Source organism: Mustela erminea, chromosome 5, assembly GCF_009829155.1.
Source record: "Mustela erminea isolate mMusErm1 chromosome 5, mMusErm1.Pri, whole genome shotgun sequence".
NCBI classification, from domain to species: Eukaryota; Metazoa; Chordata; class Mammalia; order Carnivora; family Mustelidae; genus Mustela; species Mustela erminea.
The window spans coordinates 29968234-29990151 of record NC_045618.1 but is presented as its reverse complement, the minus strand read 5'-3'; the positions used below and the strand labels follow the sequence as shown (position 1 = coordinate 29990151).

Here is a 21918-nt window from a genome sequence, read left to right as displayed (position 1 = left end):
TACTTGTGATCTCTCTACCTCTCTGTCAAATAAATAAAATCTTAAAAAAAAAAAAAAAAGAAAGAAAGAAAAGTCTGAGGTCCCACTGATGTTTTACCACAGGCCTTTTAATGAGATGCAAACTACATCACATTTCTGCTTCATAATTTTACAAATACAACAGCCTATCAGTTAATAGTTTTATGGATCCAAGAATTCTTATTTCAGATGAGAGAAAGATAAGCAAATTGGGACAAAAACATCTAAATATTAATTACAGGACCGTATTCCTCAAAATATATACAAAATGGTGCAATAACTCACCATTGGGCAAGTGGTGTATCTGGTATCAGCTTTTTTTTTTTTAACGATTTTATTTATTTATTTGACAGAGAGAATCACAGGTAGGCAGAGAGGCAGGCAGAGAGAGACGGGGAAGCAGGCTCCCCGCTGAGCAGAGTGCCTGATGTGGGGCTCGATCCCAGGACCCTAAGGATCATGACCTGAGTCGAAGGCAGAGGCTTAACCCACTGAGCCACCCAAGTGCCCCTGGTATCAACTTTTTTTCCCGTTTTTGCCTTATAAACTTAGTCACATTAAAGCTACTAAGGATTTTAAGACTTCTTTTTTAAAAGATTTTATTTATTTGACAGACAGAGAGAGAGAGAGCACAGGTAGGCAGAGCGGCAGGCAGAGGGAGAGGGAGGAAGCAGGCTCTCCACTGAGCAGGAAGCCCTATGTGGGGCTTGATCCCAGGAGCTGAAAGCAGCCGCTTAACCGACTGGTGCTCCAAGGATTTTTAAGACATTTAAGAAGCTTTAAGCATTCATTTTAATCTTTAAGGATTCCAACATGAAAAAAAAGCTCACTTAGAATAAGAAAAAAGACAAAATTAATGGGGTGCTACTCTTTTATGGCTAAAAAAAGATGCTTTAAAACATGGACGATGTAATCAATCATTTGTGAGGAAGGTCGATGAAAGCCCAAAAAGGGCATGACTGATGCTCCCTCCCCCACCTTTGAACCTCATAAATTTGGACAGACGCCCTCTAGGGGAAGGTGAATGGCCTGGTAAGTGGTGTGAATCCTTTTCAGTACATAGAACTCCACACTGTAGGGATTGGTGTGCAATGTGTGGCCTTGAACAAGGGCATGGGGACTTCTTCTCATGTGTCACTTACTTAAATCATTCATTCATTCAACAAGCATTTGTTGAGCATGTAATATGATGTAGGTGTAAATTTATTAAGTAGGGGGAAAAGAGTCTACTTGTCTCCATGTCATTAAAACCATGAATACGGTTTTATATGAAACCATTAGCACGGTTCAATGAAGAAAATTCTGCAGAACATAAGAAGGCCAGAGGATGAACACTCCGATCAATTCCCTAGCCGACTTCTCCTTTGGAAACTTCAGAGACTGGTAACAGGAAGCAATGCCACAGCTTACCTCATCTTCATGCCTCTGTTCAGTGCCTTCTGTTGTATTTGAAGCCTCATTCTGAAGCAGCTGACCCTGGGAGAGATCCTCCACAAATTCTGGATTGTTGGTGGATGACGTGGCCCCGCTACTGTATGGAACCTCTGGGTGGGTTAACCTTAAGAATAACAGGCAGATATGCAATGGTTCAGTTATCAACGGCATCAAAAATTCCTATTTACCATGGTTCAAGACAAATTTCCCTGCCAGCAGAAGCAGAAGCCAGCTTTAATTCCCCCACTTCTTTTGTGTAACTGTAAACAATGTCTCCAGCACAGTTACAGAGCATTCAAAAAATAGTTTCAGTGCTTGACTGAAATAGATGTCAAAGAAGATAGGCTAAAAAGTATCTGCTAAATTTGAAGACCTGAAGGTTGCTGGCAATTTTAGGGACTATAGTTTTAGTGGAATTATGGGAATAAAAGCCAGATTATAGTGGGCTGAGAAATTACTGAAAGCAGCTACAGACTGGCCTGAAGTGAAAGAAATTATACTTTTCTGACGCTTTCTAAAAAATATAATAGATGATTTGAAGAAGGAGTTTCCAACATTTTTAAGGTCTTTGAGATCCTATGAAAAAGGCTAAGAGGGGTGCCTGGGTGGCTCAGAGGGTTAAGACTCTGCCTTCAGCTCAGGTCATGGTCCCAGGGTCCTGGGATCGAGCCCCACATTGGGATCTCTGCTCAGTAGGGAGCCTGCTTCTCCTTCTCTCTGTCTGCTACTCTGCCTATTTGTGGTCTCTCTCTGTCAAATAAATGAATAAAATCTCAAAAAATAAAAATTAAAAAAAAAAGGCTAAGAGAATCTATGAACTCAATGCCAATCATGTTCTCTGAAAAGAGGTGCCATCAGACACCCAGTTTGACATTGGTAGCTGTGTTTTCCAGATACTTCAATCATTTGTGATGTCTTTGGCAACTTGTTCTCTCACTGTCATTCTCGTTTCAATGGTGCCATCAACACTTTCGTTACTAATTCTTGTACACTCTTATTTCAGTAAAATATGAGAATGAGGTTTGGAAATGCATACCAATCCTATGAACCCTGACTGAAATGAACAGGAACCAGAGGGGAGTGGTCACACGCACCAAATGCCTTAGAGATGGCAAGTTGGATAAAGACTGAAGGAAAAAAAAAGGTTCTTTTGTTCCTATGAATGAACTGGCACGCTCTTAGTTAAAGCCAACAGGCCTTCCATTTGTGCTGTGGACCCCACAGTGTCTAGCCTACTCAAGGACAGGTTTTTAATGATCCTGCCCTTTTTGACATTACCAATTCTTCTCAGTCTACTGGGATCAGCCTAATCAGCCTACAAATGTGGCATTTTGACTCTTATTTCAAAACAAAACAAAGTGAAACAAAAAGTACTCTCTTGATCCCACCTCATTTTTCTCCTTTCCTTTACAGAATTATTTATACAGGCAGTCCCCAATTTAAGACGGTTTGATTTATGACTTTTCAAGTTTAGGATGTTATGAAAGTAAAATATATTCAGTGGACACCACACCTGGACTTTTGAATTTAATCTTTTCCTAAGCTTAGCGATATGTGGTGTGACACTCTTTCCCAATGCTACCCAGCAGTAGGGAGCCTTAGCTCCCCGTCAGCCCTGCAATCACCAGGGTAAATGACCGATACCCTCTGGACCCATACAACCACTCTTCCTTCACTTTCAGTACAACAGTCCACAAATTATGAGATGGTCAGTGCTTATTATACAATCAGCTTTGCGTTAGATGATCTCACCCAACTGTGGCTACTTCGGAGCAGGGTTAAGGTAGGCTGGGCTGAGCTACCGTGTTTGGTAGGTTAGGTGGTATTAAGTACATTTCTGCATGCAACCCCATGGTAACTGAGGAAGATCTGTGCCCTGAAAAGAACTGTTGACATGTATTGACTCCAGTTCTCTTCTTTCATTCTCTCTCTCTCTCTTTTTTTTAAAGATTTTATTTATTTGACAGAGAGAGACACAGCGAGAGAGGGAACACAAATAGGGGGAGTGGGAGAGGAAGAAGCAGGCTTCCTGCTGAGCAGAGAGCCCAATGTGGGGCTCGATACCAGGACTCTGGGATCATGACCTGAGCCAAAGGCAGACACTTAACGACTGAGCCACCCAGGCGCCCCTTTCATTCTCTCTTAAACCTAACCCAAAGGAGATTTGTGCTTACAACTCTTGCCAAGGTCACCAATGCCATCTGTGCTAAATTCAGTGTCATTTCTCAGCCTTCATCTTATCTGATCTTCCAGAAGTTTCTGACACTTCCCACCTCTTGAAATATGTTTACTTGGTTTCCGAGACCATGCACTCCTCTAGTTTTTCTGCTACCTTTTTAGCTACTCCCTTCAGTCTTCTTTGTTGACTCTTCCTCTTCTACCTGGCTTCTAAATGCTAATGCTCAGGCATTAGATCTCTTCTCTTTTCTGTCTACACAGTGCTCATTTCTTTGGTGATCTCAACCAGTCTCCTGGTTTTAAATATGAGGTATATGCCGATGATTCCCATGTTTCTTTTTCTGGTCTAGACTCCCCTAACCTCAAAGCCCTATATCAAGTGGTCTATTTGACATCTCTACCTGGATATCTAACAAGCAACTCAAATTTAAAATCTCCAAAACTGGGGCACCTGGGTGGTTCAGTTGTTTAAGTGTCTGACTCTTGATTGGGCTCAGGTCATGATCTCCAGCCCTGTGTTGGGCTTGGTACTCAGGGGGTGTGTGTTTGGGAGTCTTTCCCTCTGTCGCTCCCCTGATTCGTGCTCTTTCTCTCTCTCTCAAAATAAATAAATAAATGTTTAAAATTTCCAAAACTGAGCTCCTGCTCAGCTTCCTCCATGGAAGTTAATGGCAATTCCATCCCTCTGGTCACTTATGCCAAGAGCTTGGAGTTGTCTTTGACTGCTTTTTTCTCTCCTTTCACATCTCATCTGGTTTTTCAGGCAAATCTTACTGGGTTTATCTTTAAAATATATGTAGAATTCTATATTTGTCACCAAGCCCCATTCCCATGATCATTGCAACTCTCTCCACTGATGCTTCGCCCCTACTACTCCACCAAAAAGACATGTCAAAGTCACTAGTGATGCTCTTTAAGTCATCATCTCTCACTTGAATTATTTCAGGAGCTTAACTCATCTCCTTGCTTCAGCCCCTGTTCCTGTCACTCTATTTTCAGCTAACAGCCACAGGGATCTCATTAAGAAGTAAGCTGGATCATATCATTCTACTCAAAATCATCCAGTGCTTTCCCACCTTACTTGGAGTGCCAGTTAAAGTGCTTACTTTGACTTATAAGAACCTACATGATCTAGACTGCAGCTATTCAAAGTATGGGCCTCACACCAGCAGCACTGACATCCCCTGGGAACTTACTAGAGTGTAAAACCTCTCGCCCTCAGACTTTCTGACTCAGAAAGTGCTGATGGAGCCCTCGGTTACCCTTCCTCTGGGGTACTCTGCTCCAGCCACACTGGCCTCCTGACTGTTTCTAATAGGTAGAAACACTCTTAACTCAGGGAGTTTTGCACTTACTCCTCCCTCTACCTCGAATAATCTTCCCCAGAGAACTGCATGCTAGCTACCTTACTTCTTTCAGGTCTTTATTGAATCCACTTTTAAAGACTTCCTGGGGCCATCTTATCTAAAACCACCCCAAAGACTTCCTATCCCTCTTCCCTGCTTTATTTGTTAATCCATAGTTCTTAAGAACATAGTATGTATTTTACTTACTTATCCTGTTTATTGCCTGATGTCCCTAGTAGTATTTAAGCTCTACAGGACTGGTATTTTTATCTGCTTTGGTCATTGCTTAGTATCCAGTGCCTAGAACAGTGTCTGGCACATAGAAGACACTCAGAAAATTTTTCTTGAATAAACTGGATTTAGCAACTTCGGAAAGTCTAAAAGAGCAGTTTTATCTGAATAGTAAGGTCAGAAGGCAAATATTAATGAGGAAAGAAGTAAATGTGAGGGAAGGAAACAGAATTACAAAGTGTAGTCTATTTTTAAAGAGCTCTACAGAGTACTAAAATAATTAATCATAGAGATTAACTAGCACCTCAATCTATCAATCTATATTTCTTCCATGGCCAATAACTTCTAAATAGAAAAGATAGAAATTCAAGTGGAACAGAGATTTTCAAGGGAAGAGGGACTATTAGCCCTTTTTTATATTCTTTTACATATTTGTCCAAAAATACCAAAGAAAGGAGATTGGCGGGGAAGAAAAGGGAACAGAAGTTACTCAGAGCTCGCAGGCATCTTGAATAAAAGAGCCATATTACAAAATCTGATCTAAAAAAACAATCTGACCTTTGGGGGGAAAATCATTCCAACATCTGTGGCAATTCAAACAGAAAATGGACTTGATTTTCAAAGCGAGCCCCGTGGCAGGTATTCACTTAATGGTGACTACGTAATTCTCTTAATCGGGGGGAACTGATGATGTTTCCTAGGTCCACATACCTGCTGTTCCAGTTCACAGGAACCAGAGCACTGCAAGTGATGGCTGAATGCAGATAACAGAGCAGCTTACAGTGGCTCTCACTCTCTTTGCAAAGCATAACAAACATACCTTCTATTTTTATCATATAAAATGTTTTCTTCAGGACCTCACACATTGTCAGAAGCTCTGGTTTGAAGCCTAGGCCGAGAGGTCCAGGGTCCCAAAGCAGCTGCTTACCCAGTTGTAGCCAGATCATTACTCTCCTTGGAGCCATCTTCATCTGCAAAAAGGGGCGGCAGGGTGGAGCTAGTCATCAAGGTTTCCATCTCTCTAAAAGGAAGAGAGGATAAGAAAATAATGATATTGCCTTAATTACTTCCAGTTGAAGTTCCATTAATTTAAGCGCCAGCCTTCCCTAAACTTATCACACCAGCAGCAGAATAGAAACTGACCTCAATATTTATTTTCTTGACTTGGACATGACAATTTAAACTCTGGTTAATGAGCTCTTGACTTTGGTCTTACCGAAGGACCAGACTAAAAAGAGTTAGATTTTAATAAATGGGACACAGTTTGGAAATTCCTTTCTGTTCAAGCAGAATATCTTCAAAAGCATTCTTCATTTTCTGTAAAAACTGTTAAGCAGACTAACTCAGAAGCAGTGCGTCCCTGAACAAGTTATTCAGTGTCTTTGAGATACAGTTTTACCAGCTTAGATACAGACGAAATTGCTGACTTGACCCACAGGGTTACTGTGAGGATTAAGCTGAAAGAGCTTCATAAACAGAGAAAGGCTAAGATCCTAAGTACTTTGAGTATTATTATATAAAGCAAGGTATTGTTATTACAGCATTACCGGGTCTCGGTCCCAGATGAATCATCCTTCGATTAAATGGTAACAAACTGAGCCCTCCGAAAGGAAATAATGCAGAGGAAGTGGAGGCTGGAAGGCATACTGATGTGGTGCAGAGTCAAAGCAACCACACTTCCAGGTCAGAAATAAGCTCCGCATCCCCATGATGACCAACGGAAATAGCATGCACCTGGGTACAGGAAACTACTGAGCTTAATGGAAGGAAACCAAATAAATCACAAGAACCTGAGGTTATCAGACTGAAAGGATAAAAGGACAGAGTCACAAAGAGAGTCATTTCATTTAGCATATCACTACAAAGAGATTTTTTCCTTTCAAGGCTCACCACGAGGGCTTCACCCCACAGCTACAGGCAGTGACCTCCCATTCATCATGAAAGTGATAGTCAAACAAAACATTCAATAGTGACCCCAAACAGTAGCCACTTAAATGGAACTGGGAACCACTCAAGGAAAAGAGTACCTCAATCAAACGGGGAGAACTGAGAAGCAAATTATGAGGATTCATTTAGGAGCTCCCCCAGCAGTTATTTCAGGGGCTGCTGCTAAGGAGACCGAATGAAACCGCAGTGAAGGGGAAGGCACAGCAGCCCACGCAGAGCTAGGTGGGATTCAGCCCACGGAGGAGGAAACACCAAGACGCAGATGACGCCGACACCAAATTCTAAAGGTTGAGTACAGTCATTTTCTTCCAAAATGGTAACACTGACGGCTTACCTCTTATTCTTAGTTATCTTCTTGTTTTTCCTCCTAAATTTGTTAGTTAGCAGACCAAGGTTCCTACACAGCTTACTGCAAACCCCCGCCCCCCCAAAAAACAAAAAAAACCCCCGCATCTGTGGGTCCCTTACCCACTGCGGTGGGTAGAGCCTGGTAAGCAGAGAGAGGAACTTCAGACTCAATCAGTTTCTTCCACGTGCAGGGATGCTTGCTCAATTCCTTCAAGGCAGGGGAGCTTACAAGGGGCTCTAACACGTTCGGCAAAATTCCATTCGGGATGTTTTCTAGAATAATCCTGATGTAAGTGCACTTCATTTTAATTTAATTTTAACTCACATTATGCACATAGCAGATTAGAGCCTGGGCTTTAAGGACTGCTAATGTCGCCTTACCCTGATATTCATATTATCAAAAACCCCACTAATCAATTAGATGCCATACAGCCTAATTGTAAACCTCAAGCAAACATTCAAATAGCCAGATATTTACTTCCAAACTTTATAAGGAAGGACTCAGTCAGCTGGCTTCTTTTTAAACATCTTTCCTAACTGTAAATGGTCTTTCAAGACATTTAAGATTTAGCATCTGAAGCTTCTGGCATCCATCATACCTCAAAGGCAATATATTATCTGGCAGGGGCTGAATGAAGGGTCTTGTCATTCACTCTGCCAACATGACCCTCTCAGGGTGCTGCCCAGTTATCTTCAGTCATTGTTGATACTGGGAAGCAGCTGGACAACACAACCTTAGCAACATATAAACAGATCATATAAACAAAGGAAGCTGAGAGAACACAAGTTTCTTGCCCTTTTTTTTTCTTAAGTTGGTTTTATGCAACCCATGTGGCTTCAGATATACTTTCTCTAGTGTTACTGAGTAGTCAGGTCCTTAAGAAATGAGTAATAAAGTGGGTGGAGGGTTAAGGGGCCAAGATCAACAAAAGAAGGAAATAAGGAGAAAGTCCGGTGAAACCCAAAGGCCTCTAAACTAGTCCAATAAGTTGGAAAAGAAAACGATTCCCAAGAACATGGCTGGGTTCCTGCAAGAATCTGCTTTCATATGGTCCATGAGGGGGTGATTCAAAGTGAATCACGGCTACTAAGCCACTGACTGCCAAAAAGCCTTTCGGAGTAGCATCTGTGTCTGATAGTGTCCCAGTACAGAGGTCACACTGAACTTTGAAATTCTATGTGAAGCACTTAAGAAATGTAATGAATGCTGCTCTGGAAGGGGAAAGAAGAGAAATATGCACAAAGTCAAAGCAATATACAAATCTGGTTTTCCACTGCAGTTTACGTAAGTAAGCATAACATGCAGATGTTTCCTTGCAGATGGGACCTCCCAGTGAAGGCTTCTACCTGGAGGCATCAAAAAACAGCATTACTTTGGGGCTTACACTTTGAACGAGGGTCTAGACTGTAGCTCTGAAAATCCCAAAATACCCTCGAACACTAGCCACTCACTGAAAAAAAAAAAAAGAAAAAAGAAAAAAGAAAGAAAGATATATAAAACATGGTGCCAATTTAAGATATTTTAATGACAATAATAAAAATTATAAGGACAATTATAGTAAGTACACTAGATATTTATTGGGCAATCAACACATTTTCTCCCTGTAGTAAATATGGGGCACCAAATCATATTCAGAACACTGCATGGTCAACAGAGGTGGAGTTTAAGAAATGTTCCTCAACTAAGATTTTCCTAGTAACCCTTCCCAACAAGAGGGATGATCTCAACAATGAGACTACATTATTCCAAATCTGTTGGACAGTTGCTGGAAGCCTAATTTGTACTTGGGTTTTCTGGGGTTGGCTATTTTCAAGTGCCCTTTCCTTACTTTTGTATGTTAATCTCACTTCATTAAGTTCTTTCATGGAAAGGCACTATATTCCCTCCTCATCACATACCTCAGAGTTGAGAGGAGAGATTCTGCCCTCATTTTCCACACTAAAAGCCTTATGTAAAACTCCCAGTTCTTTAAAAAATCATGTTGTCTGTCCAACCAGCCTCAAATTCAAGTCTTTTTGACCACTATTCCCTATCATTTCAGCTCTCTCAATTACTTCTACTACAATTGACCTCTAACCACGCAAACTTCTATTCACTGGCCCTTGATTTTCCCTTCTCTGTCTAGCTTAGATTCCATGGCCACATTTCAAATATTCTTTTGTCAACACTCTCAAATTCTTTGCCTTGCCACTCCTTTTACACCTCCGATATAGATCAATTCTGAGTTTTAGCTCAAGATGGTGTTGGAGAAAAGTCACAAAGGATGCTCCTGTAAATTTATCTAACCACAAGTAGGCCCTCAATGTTCTCAGCAATCATTCTACATTTTCTTAGGATCTTCCCCAAATGCCATAACAGCTCTGACAAACTTTTCCAACCAATTCAAACCTAAGTCACTCAAACCCTCCCACTCACCCTCCTCTCTTTACACTCCCTATCCCTGACTCACATCAAAGGCCACCCGAAGTTGCTTTTTTAAACATATAAATCACATACCATAAAATTCATCCCTTAAAACATACAATTCAGTGGCTTTTATATATTTATAAGGCTATCCCTACAATCAACACCATGATTGATTTTAGAACATTTTCATCACTCCCAAAAGAAACTTGGTATCCACCAGCAGTTATTCTTCATTCTCCCCTTCTCCTAGGCCTGGGTAACTACTAATCTCCTTTCTGTCTTTATGGCTATATACCTGTTCTGAACATCTCATATAAATGGAATCATACATGATGTGGCCTTTTGTGTCTGGCTCCTTTTGTTAGGCATAAAGGTGTTTATCACACAGCTTCATCACGCTGTAGCATCAGCATTTCATTCTTTTTTATGGATGAGTAACATTCCATTGCATGGCTACACCACATTTTGCTTATCCATTTTCAGCTGACAGACCTAGGTTAGTTCTACTTTTTGGTCACTATGAATCATGCTGTTTATGAACATTTGTGTACAAGTTTTCTTGTGGACGTGTTTTCAGTTCTCCTGGGCATATATCTAGGAATGGAATCACTGGGTCATATGGTAACTCCACATTTAACATTTTGAGGAGCTGCCAACGTGTCTTCCAAAGCATCTGTGCATTTTATGTCCCTCCAACAATATAAGAGAGTTCCAAATTCTCCATATTCTTACCACATTTTTTAGGAATGCTAAGGAAATATCAATTCTAGCCCTTCTAGCTTTCCACATGGGTTAAGGGAAACATACAACTCCAGCTCCCTCCAGCCATCCTGTCTCACCTAAAGGGAGGAAAAAAAAAAAAAAACCCTGAGAAGCACGAGAGGTTACAGTCCAGGGGCAGAGGCTCACCAAAAGACTGAGACCTAATGCTAAGACTATAGAATGCTTCTCCCTCTACCCTTACCACTACATTACTGAAGGCCTATGTACCACAGTTCCTTCTATCCAGTATATCATGTCAACTCTTCAACAAAAAAATTACAAGGCATACTGGAAGAAAAAAAACACAGTTTGAAGAGACTGAACAAGTAATCTATGGCATGAATACTGAAGTTTTCAGACCAGAACATTTTAAAATTATAAGTTCAGGGCTTTAATGGAAAATGTAGACAATGCAGGAAGAGATAGATAATATAAAATATAAACAGATAAAAGAGAGATGGACATTCTAAGAAAGAATCAAAAAGAAATGTTGGAGATAAAAAAACACTGACACATAAATGAATATTTTTAATAGGTTTATTAGTAGACTGGACATAGCTGAGGATAGATTCTCTGAATTTGATAATATGACAAGAGAAATTTCTAAAACAGAAAAGCAAAGAGAAAACAGACTGGAATTAACAAAAGGACAGATTATCCAAAACCTGGAGTGACTACAAAAGCTGTAACATACATATAATGGGAATAGCAGTAGAGGAGAGAAAAGAACAAAAGCAGTATTTGAAGCAACAGTGACAGAATTCCTCCAAATTAATATCAAACAATAGTCCACAGGTCCAAGAGACTCAGAGAACATCAAACAGGATAATGTAAAAAATAAACAAAAAAGCTTTAGTAAAAAAAAAAAAAATCATACTCAAACTTCAGGAAATCAAAGATAAAGAAAAAAATCTTGAAAGAAGCCAGAATAGAGGGAAGGCTGCAAAGAGGGTGGACAGACCCTACGCTCACCTTGTCCCATGAATACAACTAGACAATACTCACATCAGTATAAATAACCCAGAAAAACACCTGCAGACTGGGAGAACAAACCTCCACAATTAAAGATAGAGAACAGGCCATACTGAAGAGGGTAGGAAGGGTGGAGATGTGGTGGGGGCCAAACTACTGGTGCTTGTCTGTTGAGGAGGGTGGTAGGGGAAAGTGAGCTTCAGGCTAGGAGAGAGGAAGAAACAAACCGTGACACTGGGAAGCCTGCACGAGGAAGATGAACCCCTATAACATTTGGCTTTGAAAGTGAGAAAGGCCAAATTTCCTGAGTTCTTAAAAACAATGGGACTTAAAGCATGGAATTTAAAAAATCAATGGGTTCAGTTCTGGGAGAGCCTAGAGGGTTATAGGAAGCTGAGTCCCTACCCTTAAAGAGACAGCAAAACAAACAGCCAGCTGAAATACAGCACAGAAGCAGCAGTTTAAAGAATGCTTGGGGCATATGAGAGGGAGAGTAATTTACTCATTCCTGAGTGTGTCCTAGAGGGGCAGGGATCACTGAGGGACTTCTCCAGGAACTAAGGAGCTGGCAGGAGATACACAGCCACCTGCAGGAACCAGCACAGCAGGCGCACTCACTATTTACTACCTAAGTTGTTTACACCAAACCCCACCATCATGTGCTTTGGTGGATCCATCCTTTCCAGTAAAGTTGGTCCAGTCCCAGCACTGCCAAGTCTACCTCCCTGAGAAGACTGTGCCAACATTGCATCCCCCAACCCACCTCCCAATCCATGTGTTTTGCAGAGCCTCAGTTCTGTCAGTGGTAGAGGGCCCTGTGTGTCCTAGGTGAACCTTGTTAAAATTGCAACCCTGGGGCGCCTGGGTGGCTCACTGGGTTAAAGCCTCTGCCTTCGGCTCAGGTCATGATCCCAGGGTCCTGGGATCGAGTCCTGCATCGGGCTCTCTGCTCTGCAGGGAGCCTGCTTCCTCCCCTCTCTCTCTGCCTGCCTCTCTGCCTACTTGTGATCTCTGTCAAATAAATAAATAAAATCTTAAAAAAAAAATGCACACCCTGACTGCGGACCAAATACTGTGCAAAAACAAGCAAAGAGAGTCTCTGTAGACAACTGGACTGAAGGAAAAAATGGCCCAGACACAATAGTGGGACATATGCAACACACACGGCAAACACCTCTTGAAGCACCAGGTCCTGGTAAACAAAGGACATTGACCTGCACAGCACTACAGGACCTCTTCTTCTTAAGTCCATTATTTTCAAGAGCAGGAGACATAGCTGACTTTCCTAACACACAGAAACAGACACAGAGCATTAGACAAAATGGGAGAGAGGAGTATGTCCCAACTGAAAGAAAAGGACACAACCACAGCAAGAAACCTAGGCTAAATGGATCCAAGTAATATGCCTGACAGGGAATTTAAAATAATGATCATAAAGATACTCACTATACTTGAGAAAAGAGTGGAGAACAACAGGGAGACCTTTGACAAAGAGATAAAAAAGAATCAGAGATGAAGAGCATAATAAATGAAATTAAAAATACACCAGATGGAATAAATTGCAGACTAGAAAAAGTAGAGGAATGAATTAACGATCTAGAAGACAGACTAATGGAAACTAATCAAGTTGAAAGGTGAGAGGAAAAAAATATGCAAAATGAGAACAGACTTAGGGAACTCAGTGACTCCACCAAGTGTAACATTTGCATTATAGAGATCCCAGGAGAAGAGGAGAGAGATAAGGGGACAGAAAATTTATTTGAAGAAATAATAGCTGAAAACTTTCCTAATCTGGGGAAGTAAACAGATACCTAGATCCTGGAGGCAGAGAGATTCCCCCACAAAATCAAACCAAGAAAGTCTACACCAAGGCATATAGTAAGTAAAATGTAAAAAAGTAATGATGAAAAGAGAAAATTTAAAAGCAACAGGAGAAAAGAAGAGAGTTATACACAAAGGAAACCCCATAAGGCTCGAAGCAGTTTTTCAGCAAAAGTATTTAGGCCAGAAGAAGTGGCATGATACATTCAAAGTATCAAAAAAAAAAAAAAAAAATTTGCAGTGAGGAATACATTATCCAGCAAGGATATCATTCAGAACAGAAGGAGATATAAAGACTTTCTCAGACAAACAAAAGCTAAGAGTTTATGACCACTACAAGAGCCCCGCAAGAAATGTTAAAGGGGAATCTGTGAGTAGAAAGGAAAGGCCATAAGTAAGAGTAAGAAAGGTAGGAAATACAATAGTAGTAAAAATAAGTATATTTGTAAAAATCACTCAAAAGATTCGTAAAACAAAAGAATGTAAAATATGATAGCATATAGCTATAACATGCGGGAGGGAACAGAGAAAAGACTGGGTTCAAACTTAAGCAACCATCAACTTAATATAGACTGCTATATGCAGAAGATGTTATATAAAAACTTAATGGTAATGACAAATCAAAAACCAAACAGAGATACTCAAAGAAGAAAGAGAAATGAACCCAAGTATATTACTAAAGAAGGCCAGCAAACTGTAAAAGAGAGGAAGAGAAGAAAGGATCAGATAAGAACTACAAAAACAATCACAAAACAGCTACCAAAATGGCAACAAATACCTATCCATCAATAATCACTTTGTGTATAAATGGACTAAATTCTCCAATCAAAAAACACAAGATGACAGAATGGATAAAAATCAAGACCCATCTGTACACTGCCTATAAGGGTCTCAATTCAGACCAAAAGACACATGCACATTGAAAATGAGGGGACAGAGGAACATGTATCATGCAAATGGATGTTGAAAGAAAGCTGGGGTAGCAATACTGATAAGGGACAAAATAGACTTTAAAACAAAGACTTTAATCAGAGACAAAGAAGGACATATATATATAATTATTAAAGGGACAGTCCAACAATAAGTTATAACAATTATAATATTTATGTAACCAACATGGGAGTACCCAAATACATAAAACATTTAAAACAAACATAAAGGAACCAATCGATAGCAATATAATAAGAGTACAGACATTAACACCCCATTACATCAATGGACAGATCATCTGAAGAGAAATCAACAAGGAAATAGTGGCTTTGAATAGCACACTAGACCAGATGGATATAACACATATATTCAGAACATTCCATGTGAAAAGAGCAGAATATAAATTCTTTTGAAATACACGTGGAACAATCTCCAGAACAGATCACATATTAGGTCACAAAACAAATCTCAACAAATTCAAAAATATCTAAGTCATACTATGTAACTTTTCTGACCACAATGCTATGAAACTAGAAATCAACCATAAGAAAAAATCTAGGAAGAGCACAAATGGAAGCAAAGGAACATGCTACTAAATAATGACTGGGTCAACTAAGAAATCAAAGAAGAAATAAAAAATTACATGGAGAGAAATGAAAATGAAAACACAATGCTCCAAAATCTTTGGAATGTAGGAAAAGTAGGTCTAAGAAGGAAGTTTATAGCAATACAGTCTTACCCCAAGATAAAAAAAAAAAATCTCGAATAAACAACCTGACCTATCTAAAGGATCTAGAGAAAGAACAAACAAAGCCCCAAACCAGAAGGAAAGAAATAATAAAGATTAGAGCAGAAATAAATGATATAGAAACAAAAAAAAAGAAGAAGAAGAAGATATCTTTGAAACCAGAAGCTGGTTCTTTTTGAAAAGATAAAAAAGAACTGATAAACCTCCACCAGCCTCAAAAAAAGAGAGAACTCAAATAAACAAAATCACAAATGAAAGGGGAGAACTAACCAGTAACACAGAAATACAAATGGTTGTAAGAGATTTATGACAAATTATATGCCAATAAATTACACATACTTAAAAGAAATGGATAAATTCCTAAAAACATAACCTATCAAAACTGAAGCAGGAAGAAATAGAAAATTTAAACAGACTGATTACCAGGAATTTAAGAATCAGTTAATAAAAAATCTCCCCTAAAACCAAAATGTCCAGGACCAGACAGCTTCACAGATGAATTCTATCAAACATTTAAAGAAAAGCTAATACCTTCTCTTCTCAAAGATTTCCAAATATAGAAGAGGAAGGAAAACTTCTAAATTCATTTTGTGAGGTGAGCATTACCCTGATACCAAAATCAGGTAAAGACACCACAAAAAATGAAAACTAAAGCCAGTATCTCTGATGAACACAGATGTAGAAATCTTGAACAAAATACTAGCAAACTGAATCCAACAATATATTTAAAAAATCATTCACCACAATCAAGTGGGATTTATTCCCAGGATGCAAGGGTGGTTCAATATTCGCAAATCAATCAATGTGACACATTGCATCAATAAGAGAAAGGATAGGGGTGCCTGGCCTGGTTCAATTGTACAACAGGCGTCTCCTGCTCTTGGGGCTGTGAGTTCGAGCCTCACATTGGATGCAGAGATTACTTAAAAATAAAATCTTAACGAAAAATAAGAGAAAGGATAAAAAACATCATTTCAACAGATGCAGAAAAAGCTTTCATAAAGTACAATACCCATTTATGATATACACTCTCAATATAATAGGTTTACATGGAATATACCTCAATATAATAAGGGCCTTATATGGAAAATCCACATCTAACATCTTACTCAATGGGAAAAAAAACAGCTTTTCTCCTAAGGTCAGGAACAAGAAAAGGATGTCAACTTACACCACTTTTATTCAACATAGTGGTGGAAGTCCTGGCCACAGCAATCAGACAAGGCACCCAAATTGGTGAGGAAGAAGTAAAACTTCTATAATTTGCAGATGATATGATACTATAAATAGAAAATGCTAAAGACTCCACAAAAAAAAAAAATACTAGAACTGACAAATGAATTCAATGAAGCTACAGGATACAAAATCAATATATGAAACTCTGTTGCATTTCTATATACTAATAATGAAGCAGAAGAGAAATCAAGAAAAACAATCCCATTTACAATTGTACCCAATAATAAGATACATAAGAATAAACTTAACCAAAGTGGTGAAAGGCCTGTACTCTGAAAAGTATAAAACAGCTATGAAAGAAACTGAAGTTGATACAAAGAAATGGACATTCCATGCTCATGGATTTAACAAATATTGTTAAAAGGTCTATACTACCCAAAGCAATCTAGACATATAATGCAACCCCTATCAAAATACCATCAGCATTCTTCACAGAACTAGAACAAACAATGCTAAAATTTGTATGGAATCACGAAAAGACCCCAAATAGCCAAAACAGTCTTGAAAACAACAAAACTGGAGGTTTCACAATTCCAGACTTAAAGTTATATTACAAAGCTATTGCAATCAAAACAGTATGGTACTGGCACAAAAACAAACACAGACTAGAAAGGCCAGAAATAAACCCACAATTATAACATCAATTAATCTTCTACAAAGAGGCAAGAATATGCAATGGGAAAAAGACAGTCTCTTCAACGAATGGTCTTGGGAAAACTGGACAACTGTATGCAAAGGAATGAAACTAGACCACTTTCTTACACCATATATAAAAATAAACTCAGAATAGATTAAGCACCTAAATATGTGACCTGAAAACATAAAAATTCTAGAAAACAGGCAGTAATTTCTTTGACAATGGTCATAGCATAGCATTTCCTTTCTAGATAGGTCTCCTGGGGTAAGGGAAACAAAAGCAAAAATAAACTACTGGGACGACACCAAAATAAAAAACTTCTGCACAGTGAAGAAGAAAATCAACAAAACTAAAAGACAACCTGTTCAATGGAAGAAGATATTTGCATATATATTCTTCCGACATATCTGACATATCTGACAAAGGGTTAGTATCCAAAATATATAAAGATCTAATACAATTCAACATCAAAGCTCCAAATAATCTAATTAAAAAGGAGAAGACATGAACAGACATTTCTCCAAAGACATCCAGATGTCCAACAGACATATAAAAACTTGCTCAACATCATCATCAGTGAAATGTAAATCAAAACCACAATGAGATATTACCTGACATCTACCAGAATGGCTAAAATACAAAACTCAAGAAACAAGTGTTGGTGAGGATGTGGAAAAAAAGCAACACTTGTGCACTGTTGGTGGGAATGCAAGCTGGTGTAGCTACTGTGGGAAACAATATGGAGTTTCCCGTAAACGTTAAAAATAGAACTACCCTGTGACTCGGTAACCACACTACTGAGTATTATTAACCCAAAGAATGTGAGAACAGCATTTGAAGGGATATATGCCCCCCTATGTTTACTGCAGCATTACTGACAATAGTCAGACTATGAAAGTAGCCTAGTGCCCATCAATAGGTGAATGGATAAAGAAGATGAGGTGTATATATACAATGGAGTATTATTCAGGTATAAAAGAATGAAATCTTGCTATTTGCAGTGACTTGGATGGTCCTAGACAGTATAATGCTAAGCAGAATAAGCCAGTCAGAGAAGGACAAATACATGATTTCATTCATGCGGAATTTAAGAAGCAAAGCAAACAAGCAAAGGAAAAGAAAGAGAGAGAGTGAGAGGTAAACCAAGAGACTGACTCTTAACTCTTACAGAGAACAAACTGATGGTTACCAGAGGAGAGGTGGCCGGGGGGGGGGGGTGAATGAAATAGTTGAAGGGCATTAGGAATGCACTTGTCTTGATGAACACTGATTAATGTATGGAAGGTTGGGTCACTACATTGTAGACGTGAAACTAATATAGCACTGTATGTTAAAATAAAACACTGGGTTTAAAATAAAATTGATCCACACACATATCCTGAGGGGGGAGGGGGTTAAGAAAGAAGCCAGCTTCCTAAAAATACCTAACCTACAGAAGCAAAGATAATTATATCCAATCTCTCCTTAGAAAGTATGTAATCAAGAGAGGGGAATGAAATACAGGAAGCAGGGGCTCCTGGGTGGCTCAGTGGGTTAAAGCCTCAGCCTTTGGCTCAGGTCGTGATCCCAGGGTCCTGGGATAGAGTCCGGCATTGGGCTCTCTGCTCAGCAGGGAGCCTGCTTCCTCCTCTCTCTCTCTGCCTGCCTCTCTGCATATTTGTGATCTCTGTCTGTCAAATAAAAATATACGAAGCATTGAGAGAAAAAACCCAACAGCCTAAATTTCTGTATCCTGTGATATGACCTACAAAAGTGAGGGAGAAACAAAAATTTTCACAAAGAAAAATTGAAGGATTTGTTTCCAGTAGACCTGCCTTGAAAGTAAAAAAAAAAAAAAAAAAAAGTAAAAAAGAAAGAAGTAAAAATGTTCTTCAAAAAGAAGGAAAAAATGACACTGGTCCGAAACTTGGACCCACATAAGGAAAGGAAGAACACTGGAAAATGAGTAAGTGAGGGCAAAATAAAAAGGTTTATTTTTCTTATTCTTAATTGATCTAACAGATAACAGCTTCTTTAAAGTAATAACAGCAACAACAGTGTATTTGATTATGTACGCTTACACACACACACTTATGTAAAATAAATGACAGTAATGATACAAGGGCTGAGAAAAAAGAATTAGGAGTATTTTGCTGTTATATGGTACTTGAACTACCCATGAATGGAACAGTGTTATTTGAAAGTAGACTTGGAGTAGTTTTAAAATATTGCAAACTCTAGGGCAACCACTTAAAAAAAAGTAAAAAATAGAAATAGAATTGATATGGTAAGAAAGGAGAGAAAATGGAATAAAAAATGCTCAATTAAAACCACCAAAGGCAGGAACTTCCCAGAACGCTCGGTGAGACGCAGAGGAGCGGCGGCTACCCAAGCTGCACCCAGCAACGCGCTCCTTCCCGCTCCCCCACATCGGCCTCGGCCCTCTCACTGAAAATGGTGAAAGAAACCACTTATTATGATGTTTTGGGGGTCAAACCCAATGCCACCCAAGAAGAACTGAAAAAGGCCTACAGGAAACTGGCTTTGAAGTACCACCCTGATAAGAATCCAAATGAAGGAGAGAAGTTTAAACAGATTTCTCAAGCTTATGAAGTACTCTCTGATGCAAAGAAAAGGGAATTATATGACAAAGGAGGTGAACAGGCAATTAAAGAAGGTGGAGCTGGTGGTGGTTTGGGCTCCCCCATGGACATCTTTGATATGTTTTTTGGAGGAGGAGGAATGCAGAGAGAAAGGAGAGGTAAAAATGTTGTGCATCAGCTCTCAGTAACCTTAGAAGATTTATATAATGGTGCAACAAGAAAACTAGCTCTGCAAAAGAATGTGATTTGCGATAAATATGAAGGCCGAGGTGGTAAGAAAGGAGCAGTTGAGTGTTGTCCCAATTGCCGAGGTACTGGAACGCAAATAAGAATTCATCAGATAGGACCTGGAATGGTTCAGCAAATTCAGTCTGTGTGCATGGAGTGCCAGGGCCATGGGGAACGGATCAGTCCTAAAGATAGATGTAAAAGCTGCAATGGAAGGAAGATAGTTCGAGAGAAGATTCTAGAAGTTCATATTGACAAAGGCATGAAAGATGGCCAGAAGATAACATTCCATGGTGAGGGAGACCAAGAACCGGGACTGGAACCAGGAGATATTATCATTGTTTTAGATCAGAAGGACCATGCTGTTTTTACTCGGCGAGGAGAAGACCTTTTCATGTATATGGACATACAGCTGGTTGAAGCACTGTGCGGTTTTCAAAAGTCAGTATCTACTCTTGACAACCGAACCATTGTCATCACTCTCATCCAGGTCAAATTGTCAGCATGGAGATATCAAATGTGTGCTAAATGAAGGCATGCCAATTTATCGTAGGCCATATGAGAAGGGTCGCCTCATCATCGAATTTAAGGTAAATTTTCCTGAGAATGGCTTTCTGTCTCCTGATAAACTCTCTTTGCTGGAAAAACTCCTACCTGAGAGGAAGGAAGTAGAAGAGACTGATGAAATGGACCAGGTAGAACTGGTGGACTTTGATCCAAATCAGGAAAGACGGCGCCATTACAATGGGGAAGCATATGAGGATGATGAACATCATCCCAGGGGTGGTGTTCAGTGTCAGACCTCTTAATGGGGCCAGTGAATAACACTGCTGGCATTTTATGTGCAGTAGTGAATGAGTGAAGGACTATAATCATAGCTCACTACTTGCTATTGTTTTTGTTTTAATATTCAACTATAGTAGTGTTTTAAAAGTTAAATGAAGAATAAACTCAAATATAAAAGCTCAAAAAAAAAAAACCCACCAAAGGCAGAAAAGGTGTGGAACATAAAAAAGGAAAAAAATAAAAAAGGAACAAAGAACAATGGCAACAAATAGAAACCAGTAATGAAGATGACAGACATTAATCTAATTATATTAATAATTGCCTTACATGTCAATGTTCTAAATACACAACTGAAAGACAGAGATGATCAGAGTGAATGAAACACAAGTTTCAACTATATGATGTCTATAAGGAACCCACTTTAAATATATAGACACACATACATTAAAAATGAAGGAATGGGAAATGATATAACACCAATCAAAAGAAAGCAAGAGTAGCTATATTAATTTCAGACAGAGCAGACTTCAGAGCAAAGAAAGTCATCAGGAATAAAGAGGGACAATGCCAAGGGATGATACTCAGGGAAGATGTAATAATTTTTAATGTTTATATGTCTAACTACAGAGGGTCAAAATGTGTGAGGCAAAAACTGATAAAAGTGCAAGGAGAAATAGATGAATCCACCATTATAGTTGGAGACTTTAACACCCCTCTAAGAGAAAGAGACATATCGAGAAGATAGAAAATCAGTAAGGATGTAGATGAACCCAACAGTTCCACCAATCAACTGGATATACAGATGGCAAGTATCTATATGAAAAGATGTTCAATATCACGTCATTAAGGAACTGAAAAGTGAGACAACGAACTACCAATACATAGCTACTAGGTACGGTTAAAATCTGTAACGGTTAACTAATACTAATACTAAACTAATACGGTTAAAATCCGTAACACTGACGACACCAAATGCCGATATGGATTTAGGACAAGAATTCTATCCACTGCTGGTGGGAATGCATGTAAAAAAGGTACAGCCACTATGAAGACAGTTTGACAGTTTCTTACAAAAGTACATTCTTATCAACAATTGAGTTCCTTGGTATTTACACAAAGGAAGTGAAAACTTACATCCACTAAAAACCTGCACATGAATGTTTATGGCAGCTTTATTCGTAACATCAAAATTTGGATGCAACCATGTCTTTCAGTTGCTGAGTGGATAAACAAACTGTAATACATACGGATAATGGAATATTATTCAGTGCTAAAAATAAGTGAGTTATCAAGCCATGAGAAGACAT

General features: G+C 39.1%; 1 protein-coding gene and 1 pseudogene across 3 annotated transcripts in view; one reads left to right on the top strand and one right to left on the bottom strand.

The window, feature by feature from the left end:
• HMG20A (high mobility group 20A) overlaps window positions 1-21918 on the bottom strand; it is a 90201-nt gene that overhangs the window by 32008 nt on the left and 36275 nt on the right. For all 3 annotated transcript variants that reach the window (XM_032342366.1, XM_032342367.1, XM_032342365.1), the window contains 2 exons: window positions 6136-6228; window positions 1429-1576 (listed from right to left, as the gene is read on the bottom strand). In XM_032342366.1, coding sequence (XP_032198257.1) covers window positions 1429-1576; window positions 6136-6224 — 237 coding nt within the window. In that variant the 5' untranslated portion in view covers window positions 6225-6228. Of the gene's footprint in view, window positions 1-1428; window positions 1577-6135; window positions 6229-21918 lie in introns of those variants that run through there.
• Window positions 19427-20788, top strand: LOC116590512 (annotated as a pseudogene).